Source organism: Glandiceps talaboti, chromosome 21 (assembly GCF_964340395.1).
Source record: "Glandiceps talaboti chromosome 21, keGlaTala1.1, whole genome shotgun sequence".
NCBI lineage: Eukaryota > Metazoa > Hemichordata > Enteropneusta > Spengelidae > Glandiceps > Glandiceps talaboti.
The window spans coordinates 5,045,334-5,056,539 of NC_135569.1; the positions used below are offsets into that span (position 1 = coordinate 5,045,334).

Below are 11,206 nucleotides of genomic sequence, written 5' to 3' on the forward strand. Positions count from 1 at the left end.
TAAATCTGGCTAGAGTATTACACCCATGTTTAGAAGCTATCTCAGGATGTACATTATAAATATCAGATTAATGATTCATTGTGCAAACAAAATTTGCCAAAATTAAAAACACACACACCTAATATGTAGAATGTAAACAGAAAAGAAAATATAAAATATTGAACTAACAACACTGCCAATATTTTCAGTTTTGCAATATGTTTATTTACTTCTATGTATGAATTTATACAGGTTTACTGCGTAGAGACTATAAGAAATAAACAGATTCCATTTTGATACCAAGAGAAGTATTGACTGAGGAGTTTATAGGTGTTCGTAACTATAGAATGACTGTGGTATACGAGTGTATGAACAATTCAACGTACAGCAGGTGCAGCCAACGAGTCAGTTTTCTGAATTCAGTTAAAAATATTTGATGCACTCTGGTGACGTAGTTTTTTGTTATATTGATGATTGAAGGTGAAAGTGGCAACTGTTCGTATGAGCGCCCTCCCATTGCAACATTTCACGACACGCCCTTCACATGCCAACTGCCCAGAATTGTATCCGCGCCGCTTGTCCCCTATCCCCATATCGGCATACGCCCCACTGTCATCTCACTCACATCAAGAATCACTATGGATATTGCAAATCCACTCCTATGCTGAAATGCCGCATTGCCAACGCCGATACATTTCACCCTTTACTCACCCAGCCATCATAGGAGTTTTTCCCGCAGAAACGTTGATGTTTATGGAAGACCGGCGAGGACAGCCATCTGCGACATCCAAGCGAAAAGCAAGATGGCTGCCGTGCCATATCGAGGCAGTGTACATCATTCAACTCATTGCATTGACGAATGTAACTTTGAGTGTATTAGGCATAACATAGTCATTTTATTATTTATTTTCGACCACAACACTTGTAAGAGCGAAACATACATGTGTAGTGGTAAAATTAATTATTCCACAGACCGTGTGTTGACCCAACGCTAGGTCACACTCACAGGTCACAGATCACTTTGACGAGAGTACGAACAGTAGGTAAATAGCTAGCTCATGGGGTTGTATAAATACGGCTTTTTGAAACTCCTTCGTGTCTGGACGAAACTGCATGGTATATTCCACTTGGCCAAATCGCCCTTGTCGACAATAAATACCCTAATCTCTAGTATTACGAGAAAATGAGAAATCGAGGCTGACAAGTCGCAGGTGGCAGTTTTCCAACTCGCAGGTCGCAGTCGCTGTCCTCACCGGTCTTCCATAGATGTTTCCCCTCCCGCTGATCGATAGAAAAAAACCCTTTCACTGAAAAATCGTGAATGAACAATTGTTTTTATTTTTACACGAACAGCTTCGCTGGCTGCACCTGACACAGCGACTCTGTATGCGTGAACACAGAATGACTGTGCGATCGCAAGTATTAATTTTAACATAGAGGAGTTCCTTATGAATGAATTTAAAACAAAATGATCGTATACAAGCATAGAATATGAACATCGAGTGACACTACTGAAGTGATCACAAAGTAACTATGTATAGGAGTACTGAATAATATGTAGGGAGTGAACGTAACGTGACTGCATACGAATGTGTGGACATCCTGATCCAAATATAACATAACTGATCGACTATGCGGCAGCTCAGGGAAACAGCTACATAGGAGTGAAACAGCTTAAATAAAGAGTATGGTCTGAAACTTGTACGTATTTTTCGGCATTTTTGCTTTACAACTCACATATGTTTCACAACATGCCTGAGCATGGGTAGTCACTGGAAAAATTGTAAACATTGTAGGCTTGTATAATGCTGCATTTACAAATGATTTTTATTCGAAGCGCTCAAATGGTACAAGGAAATGCGTCTGCGCAAAACTTTGAAATACATACATCGACCAACAAAAGTTCTACGGATTCTCTTCTCTGAAACAAACGGCAAACGGAATATAACTTCTTCATCGCCGTGACCTTGCCATCACGAATTTGTTACATTTAATGCCCTGGCCGAGAGTTACCGTTCCCAGGTCAATCTCGACAAGTAAAGATTAGCAAAGAATTTGTCAATACAAAGATGTCATTTTTATACAAAATCTCAATCTCATCAGAACAACAATGCACAGTTTGGTGGCCATTTTTATTGCATGCAAGATTTTGGTCTTGTACAAAAAAAATATCTTAGGTGGAAAGTACCACAAACCCTTCCTTCCGTCTTGTTTGGAACTGTTAATTTACTAAGTTGTTTATTGAAAACAGAAAGCTTCAAAGCCTATTAAGACTATCTTATTTATATCGCGTATTTATCACCTGTCTTGCTAAAAAGTTGAAATACAGTCAAAAAAGTTACACGTGATATGTCGTAGAGGGCGACCTTGTTAATTTGACTGATCTTATACATTTATATTTGCTAATCGATTATTACTTGCGTTTGGATCAATACCATCAACAGCAGCAGACGTAGCACGAGCGTAGATTTGTTGTTCTACTTGATCGGCAGTCCAGGTAGGGTTTTGTGCCCAGATAACAGCTGCGATTCCTGGGAAGAAAGGGGTAGAAATGGAAAATCATTACATGTATTTTTAAACGACTGGATTCCAGTAGCACCTTCAGGGGTAGGTAACAAATATTAGTCTAGAGCACGATCGATATAGTGACAAGTACAAATATAAAAGTTGCGGGAAAATTCTACATAGTACCTGGTACAAGTCGTTTAGTTACAAGCTTAAGCAAAGTCTATATTGCGACGAGCACAAAGTCCTGATTTTCCCACCGTCCATTGCGTAAAACTTTTTCTACCGACGGATGTCCTATTCTAAACTGTAAACACAAGTTCCTATACGAATGCATGTACAATATTGACAGTAGTACTACATTTTGTGTAGACAGAATAACAAACCCATATGTTGCCTGCAAATTATATGTAAAAAGTAAAGCATACAATATTTACAGCCAGCCAGCTAACAAACCCTACAGTACGCTGATAGAAGATCAGTGGTTCAATATACGTATGTACATGCATTTGTATTAGAATAGGACATCCGTCAGTAGAAAAAGTTTTTCGCTAACTCCTCCAACAAACGGTGGAATCAATCAATGAAATTTTCCCTGTTGTTCCTCCAACCAATTCTTCCCAGAACGCACGCTATAGGAATACGTATTTTCGATTTTTAGTAGTAGAAATCGACTGATTCTTACCATCAGGATTGTCGATGTTACTTGCCGCCATGTTGAATACGCAATGGACGGTGGGAAAATCAGGACTTTGTGCTCGTCGCAATATAGACTTTGCTTGTAACTAAACGACTTGTACCAGGTACTATGTAGAATTTTCCCGCAACTTTTATATTTGTACTTGTCACTCTATCGATCGTGCTCTAGACTAATATTTGTTACCTACCCCTTACTTTACAGAAATCATGGTGCTGCGCCAGGACTGAATGCACGAGCGCCACCAACGCCTATTAGTCTACTCGCCCAGTCACGTTTTCAGTGTGTTTGGAGCATAGATTACAGAAGTGTCACAAGCGACAATGTCAATATCTTACAACGTAGCTGTTAGGTTGATGGCGGCATTATGCAACAAACTAATTAATGTTAGCATACAAATCAACATATATATAAACAACTCTAATTTCTTGCATGAAATACATTATCCAGAACTGTAAAGGCGGTGGTCTACCGTTTCCTATGCCAGTAATGACTTCTAAATTTGAATAAGGCCGAATAAAAACCCAACCTACCCTACTTTAAGCCACCGACCCTTAACATTTTTTTAACATTCAAAAAAGATAAATGAGGACAATCTACTTCTATTTCCGTGTGAAATACTTGCCAAATGTCTTTAGTATTTTTAAAAAAATGAAAAATACCTGTTCCAGAGAAACCAGACGGCCTAAAAAAATAATTGTTTGGGTTCAAGTTACCCGATCCCACCTAGCTTTTTCCCTGCCGACCCTAAACTTTTATGTTTTCGAGAAGAAAAAAATCGCAAAAATTGTGAAGTCTCACGAGAAATACTGGATGCGGAAACTGACATCAACTTACAAAGACAAAATAAAACTGTTCTTCCAATCTGTAATGGCTGTACATCTGATAGGAAGATATAAACAACACATATACCATTTGGAAAACAATGGAAAACCTGAACTAGACACTCACACATGAAAACAATACAATAAATGGAAAATCTACCTACCCCACCAATTCTAAAATTGAGCGTAATCGGAACCACACACTTTTTTTTATTAGGCCTAAGATGAAAGTGTACAGTACAGCCTCCTTATTGTGTTCATCTACTTCACATATAATGGTCTTTATTTACTTCATTTACACCTCATAAAACTATCACAGAAGTATTGTGACAAACGAGTAACTTGTCTAAGGGATGAAGCGATTTCTCAACAATGACAAACAGTAGAAAAAATATAAAAAATAAAATTCCGACCTACCTACCCTATTTTCTAAAGCCATGTTATTGGAAAGAAACATTTGTTTTTCATTTCTGCCCAATGAAGCAACGAAACTTTGGAAACAAAGCACAATTTGTCTCAATGGAAATAGAGATAAAACAAACAGACAAACAAACAAACAAATATATAGATAAATAAATGCTACACCCATACCTTGGGGTCCCATGCTACACTCATACCTTGGGGTCCCATGCTACACTCATACCTTGGGGTCCGATGCTACACTCATACCTTGGGGTCCCATGCTACACTCATACCTTGGGGTCCCATGCTACGAAACCATTGTAGAGACGCTTAAAAAGACTTTGTTTCAAAGGAGAGACTTGCATGATTTACGAAAGCTCTTAGCCCAAGTGAGCTCTAACGTCATACAAACTTTAAGCCAACCCCAAGCACCGTGGCCAGAGCTTGGGATGATGGGTAATAATTTGGTAGCGAAGCGACCCAACAAACAAAAACAACACGCATGCGTATTGGACCATCAGTGACCTTTATTATTTGTCAGTAGTTACCTGAGACATGAGGAGCTGCCATAGAAGTCCCAGTCAAACTCGTCGTACCGGATTTTGAATTGTCTAAACTTGGGATGTCCCAAGCAGGAGCGAAAATATTGACACAGGCGCCAATATTCGACCCCGGCCAAAGTGTGTCGTCTTCCATCACTCCTCCCACTGTGACTGACTGCAATTAAATAACAAAAACATGTTGCTGATAAGCGGCGGAATCAAGTTCTCTCGCTACTGTTTGTGTAAGGAGCCTTCTGTAATTACAAGGGGGGGGGAGAAACCAAGTTCGGTCTGTTACATAAAAAGTGACCCGCCCAAACGTAATTACTGAAGGCTCCCTGAGAATTGTTATGGGCCATTTAATGGAGCTATTACCGATTTAACTGCCAAACATCAGACCGTGGACGAATGGAACCTGTTATAAACTGGCGAAGTAAACAAATGAATAACATGTTGGAACAGCAAGGACTTCTATTACACATCACGGTTTGATACTAACAGCTTTATGGCCACTTTGTGTGTACATTAAATGCCAAGGGAACTGGAAATTTGTTTGTGAAAGTGAATTACAATGTAAAGTGGGCAATTTGGGCAAACGCCTTGCGATAGTAATACTAAGACAAGTACTTGGCTACGCAAGGGACTTCTAATCACAGCATTGTGGGTATCTCAATCATTTTAAGTTATGAGATATAGTTGATAATAATGTAATGGGTAAAGAAGTACTTACATATGGACTACCACCTGGTGAATATAAACAAGCATCCTTTCCAATATTGTTGCCAGCCGCACTGATGGGTAGATAACCCTGTGCTCTAAGATTGCTGATTGCGTCATTAGCTGCCTGGCTGTGGACACCCGATATTGATAAATTTACCACCCCTGGTTGCGTTCCTCGACTTGCAATCTCATTTATTGCTACCAGAAAGAAACAGAATAACCAAGATGTGAATTAAATGAATATACTCGATAGAACTAATGCTTCTGTAACCAGTTTAAATAGAATGCTGTGAAAAAGTTGTTACTTAATGTAGGATGGATGAGTAACCATTCTTAAATCTGACCAATTCATCTTTGTCTCTTAGGCAATCTATCACTTACTCCATGTATAGATCATATTGAGATATTTTGCGAGCAAACAAGCAGACAGACAGACAGACAGACAGACAGACAGACAGACAAATGAAGGTGAACACATAACAAGTGCTTGTAGTATAGATCAACGTACCAGCTATGACAGAGCTCCATGATCCACTGCCTGAACAACCAAATACACGGGCATTCCATAATTGTACCTTTGGAGCCACACCATATGACTTACTACCTATTGTTCCGGCAACATGGGTACCATGTCCATTACAATCCCTGTTTTTCTACAGACAAAACATCAATTTCACAATATATAAGTATTGTTTTTATAAGTAATTGACTAATTTTTAGTAAATATATTTTTGGTTATTTGATGAAAAAAAATGTCCCAGTTGCAGCTAGTGTAATCACAATGCAAATGCAATCAACCTAATCTGAAGTGAGATTTAGTCTGTCTTGACTTCCCCACTATAGACAAAGCACGGTGCTTACCCTGCCCTTACAAGATACCACCCAGGCCGCTATGCTTTTGCAGGTTTCTGCCGTGCTTTAAAAGTGTTCCATCATCCCTTGATCATGAGCTTTAGTAATCTTTGAATGACAATATTTACATGCAAATATTTTCACACAAAGAGAAATTGCTGGCATCTCATTGTCCATGTGTAGTTGTGTTAAACATGTCAATGTTTCGATGTTGAAGACATATATTATTGGCCGATACTTACGAAACAATTATGCAAATTACAATGGTATTGATATGTAAATTATTTTGCTTCATGCTTCCCCATTTTTCATAAAATCATGCTTGAGGAAATATAAATACATAATTCCCAAATATTTTTCTTCATTCAGCAGGAAAATACTCATGACCTCAGGGTTTTGTCACTGCTCGTCTAGTTACTCGTAGCGACAAGACCCCTTAGGTCTCTCGTCTTGTCCTAGGTTGAACGAAGTAAAATATTTGGGAACGATATCTTCTTGTATAAAGCAAAATGTATTACGCGTTCGCCACTGAAATCTAGGAAATCTTCCGGACCGCCAGCTTTCTTCTTTTCAAAGAAATCCTTGTTTGGATAGATCCCTGTGTCGATAACATACACATTGATGCCGGCTCCATCACCTAAAGGGAAATAATGATTGAATAAATGAATGAAGAAATGAAGGAGGGAACGAATGGTTGGATGGATAGATGAATGAATGAATGAATAAATGAACTAATGAATAAAGAAAAACGAATGAATGAATAACCGCATGAAAGAAAGAATGAATTAAAAGAATGAACAAACAATTGAATAAATGAACAATCGAATGAATGAGTGAGTGATTGAATAAATAAATAAATGAATGAAAGAAAGAACGAATGAATAAATGGAAGAAATAAAAAACGAAAGAATGAAAGAAACGATGAATGAATGAATAGAGTGAATGTATGATTTAATTAATTAATGAGAAATTGAATGAACAAATGAATAAATGAATAAATGAAAGGGTGAATGAATGACTGAAAGATTGGACGAGTGACTTATGAATAACACTTGAAACACCGTTTAATGTAGTTTTCGTCTCAGAAATTCAAGGTCTTAAGGTTACTTTATTCAAGAAAATTATAATTCATGGTTAAAACCAGTGGTCATCGTACAAAGCTAAATAGAGCGAAATAGAGGTTGAAATGATATCAAAGTGTCTGTCTGTCTGTCTGTCTGTCTGTCTGTCTGTCTGTCTGTCTGTCTGTCTGTCTGTCTGTCTGTCTGTCTGTCTGTCTGTCTGTGTCTGTGTCTGTCTGTATTGGAAACACACAATTCCTTTTTGTTTTTGTTTGGTATATGGTTTCATGTACCTGGGGGATTATACTGGAAATCCAGCGGCAAGGAAATTTGGTCTATACGATCAAGTCCCCATGAATTCGCTGGCGCAGCAACACTTACAGAAGCATCTTCCTCAATGTAATCAACACTTGGATCGTCCAATATCTTATGGAAAAAAATAAATGTGCTATTACAACGAAAAGCATGAAACCTGCAACAAAACATTTACTGGCTGGACAAAAATTTAACTGGCATTGCTACATTTTATCGTCTGGTGGGGGAAAAATCTTACCAACATTGCTATATTTTATCGTCTGGAGTGATATACAGCTATAAATGTAGATAAAATGTAGCAATGTTGGTGACAAGATTTTTATCGAGTCAAACGATAAAGTGTAGCAATGTTCGTGAGATTTTTGTCGAGTGGCGCGATGTTTTGTCTATCAAGTGTCGTGGTTTTCTTTGTCTCTTAGAAAGAAAATGGTTAATACGTTATCAAAATAATTAATATTATATAACACGCAAATCAAGTTTAACGTATTCAAGTAAAAAATATGGAGTTCATTCCTTGATCGTTCTACGTCAATATTTCAATATTGGAAAAATGGGTTTTCAGCACCCGTCTTTCTACTTGTAGTGGCAAGACCCCTGAGTCACTCGAATATTTCTCGCTTGAACAAAAATAATATCGGGGAAATATATGAAGCTATTTTCTAGCTCACGTTTTGAATTTATAGATATGGAAGTCGATATCGATAAATACTGTGTTGTGACTGGCAAAAAAGCACCTCGAAAAACTTTTCTACTTTGTTTAAAAAGGCCCGACCTGTTCTCAGTTAAAATAACACAACAAAAACAGGGGTCACCATACAATTCTTTTTTAGATAGATAAAAAAACCCAGGAAAGATGATTATCTATTGTCTTTATAACATTGTCTGTCTGTCTGTCTGTCTGTCTGTCTGTCTGTCTGTCTGTCTGTCTGTCTGTCTGTCTGTCTGTCTGTCTGTCTGTCTGTCTGTCTGTTTGTTTGTTTGTCTGTTTGTCATTGAATCGCAAGAATGACAAGTTCTGAATACCTCAGTAATCACCATTTCATCATTTTCGTCTGGTACTTGTATGGTCAATCCATTCAAAGCATCACTGAAGCTATTGACGACTGTTATGTCACCACCATATTTTGAAACAAGACGTTGTTCATAGTCATGGACATTTTCATGTTTCTGCTATTAGTGAATTCAGGTAAGGTTAAGGTAAAAAAAATGGATTCATCGTTAGTCATAACAAATATTGATGTCATAAATAATTAATGATGTAACAGTAATGTGACCATAATGTAACTAAAACCTTTTGGTATCTTTCCAGAAGAGAACTACACATTTTGGTAAAATTTTATAATGTATGAGTCTCATAATATAATAGTAGTCTATAATGTAATACTATAATTTCATAATGTAACGATAATTCTTAGAATTTGTTCAGCAGTGTAGTACTACATGTTTGTGATAAAATTGGGTGGGATTGAATAATGTAAGGATCTCATAATGTAATAATGATGCCATAATATAAAAGATAATAAAGCAATAATAACGTAACACTAATGCAACAATAGTGTAAAGAACATTGGCATTTTCAGCAGGGTGGCATCTACTAAACCTTTCGAAAAATACTACTGTATGGATCCCATAATCTAATATTACATTATTTTAAAATAGTGGTAACTTGTTAAGGTCTTGAAATATAGTATTATATTTGCATTCAGAAAGGTTGTCTCATGTGGGGCATAGGTTCTGCTGTAGTAATGGGTGATATACATTTCACAAGTGAAGAAACTGTACGTTGAGTGGAAGTTTAAAGTCAAACCCGTTCATAGTGTTAGTTTTAGTCTGTTAGCATAATTTTTCAAAGTCAGTGCAATTATCAATTTCGTTTACTTTTCCCTTTGTTTGTTTGTTTGTTTGTTTGTTTGTTTGTTTGTTGGTTAGTATGTGTGTGTATGTATGTATGTATGTATGTATGTATGTATGTATGTATGTATGTATGTATGTATGTATGTATGTATGTGTGTGTGTGTATGTATGTGTGTGTGTGTGTATGTATGTATGTATGTATGTATGTATGTATGTATGTATGTATGTATGTATGCATGTATGTATGTGTTGACTTTTTTACGTCTGTGGCAGTTTTGAGTCTCTCTCATTTTCTAACAGTTATACATCAAACGCATTTTGTCTCGTAAAAACACAAATTGAAAGTTTCAATTTGGTCATTTTAAGGTCTTTGCTCACAAGATACCCATGTAGTGAATACCTGCCTACATTGGATGGGTTTATATTTATAGAAACATTTCCTTACCTTCAAAACAACAAGGTATGAACCGTGAATTTTCTGTTTACTGTTTGTCTTGTAAAATTTTGCTTTCGTCCCCAGAGCAACAGAAACAAACATCATCAGACATAGTACCGAAATCTTCATCTTTGTGTTTTCACTTGGTAAGTGTCTTAGATGGATACCTGTGTGAAAAATAAAATACACTTGACAACCCTTAAAGTGGCACAAGCTGAGTTTATAAACTTTTTACTCAAGTGAAAATACTTATATAATACCTTGATTAAACTATAGTATAATGTTAATGTCAATGCATGTCTTCTATGACATCACAATTTGTGTTCTGGCATTGTTAGAACAGTTGATAGCATAGTAGGGATAACCACGACAATTTAATACTTGTAATAAATTACATCTTCTGATTGTTTACAAGTAATATTTTAATACCGGGTTTGAGCTCTTGTGATGGTTAAGTATTCTGCAGTAAATAGAATACTGCAAGTACGTACCATTAAATACCGTCACAGTAACGGAACAAAAATGACGTCAAAATATATCAATTTATAAGCAATTTAACTAATGTTAGTAAGGTAGAAATGAAGAAATTTTTCATGTAACAGTCGAAAATGTGAAATAAAAGAGTTACACTACAATTATTAGATTTAACCAAAAACTTTTAAAATCTTGATTCCAATTTGACACATAGTTCCCCGTTTAATGCCAGGCTTCGTGATTTTCATTACAGTTAGTATGAGAGGGTAAACCTTATTTCTTCACCGGCATGCCCGATAATGCATAATATTATTTAACTGATTTTTCGTAAAGTAAACATTAATTTGACTGTATGAATTGTATCAATGGTTAGCTTCTAATTGTATATGACAAATAATAATCTATCAGATAATAGACCTAAGGGAAATATACCCCGAGGTAAAGTAATATATACCAAAGAACATATTATCGCGAGGAAGAACACAACTAACATGGACCCCACTGGAAACAAGTCTTTGACGTTTGTGGGTTATCCATAATTCAAC

The 11,206-nt window shown here is 36.6% G+C and overlaps 1 protein-coding gene across 2 annotated transcripts in view; it reads right to left on the reverse strand.

Annotated features, from left to right (window-relative positions):
• Positions 1-243: 243 nt before the first annotated feature.
• The window catches only part of LOC144451171 (aqualysin-1-like), a 14,986-nt gene continuing 4,023 nt past the window's right edge, over positions 244-11,206 (reverse strand). The window contains exons 2-9 of one of the 2 annotated variants that reach the window (XM_078141964.1): positions 10,197-10,354; positions 8,921-9,064; positions 7,876-8,008; positions 7,040-7,158; positions 6,178-6,322; positions 5,680-5,867; positions 4,956-5,124; positions 244-2,510 (exon numbers count right to left, since the gene is read on the reverse strand). In XM_078141964.1, coding sequence (XP_077998090.1) covers positions 2,365-2,510; positions 4,956-5,124; positions 5,680-5,867; positions 6,178-6,322; positions 7,040-7,158; positions 7,876-8,008; positions 8,921-9,064; positions 10,197-10,316 — 1,164 coding nt within the window. In that variant the 5' untranslated portion in view covers positions 10,317-10,354 and the 3' untranslated portion in view covers positions 244-2,364. Of the gene's footprint in view, positions 2,511-4,955; positions 5,125-5,679; positions 5,868-6,177; positions 6,323-7,039; positions 7,159-7,875; positions 8,009-8,920; positions 9,068-10,196; positions 10,355-11,206 lie in introns of both variants that reach the window. The other variant, XM_078141963.1, reaches the window with a different exon arrangement.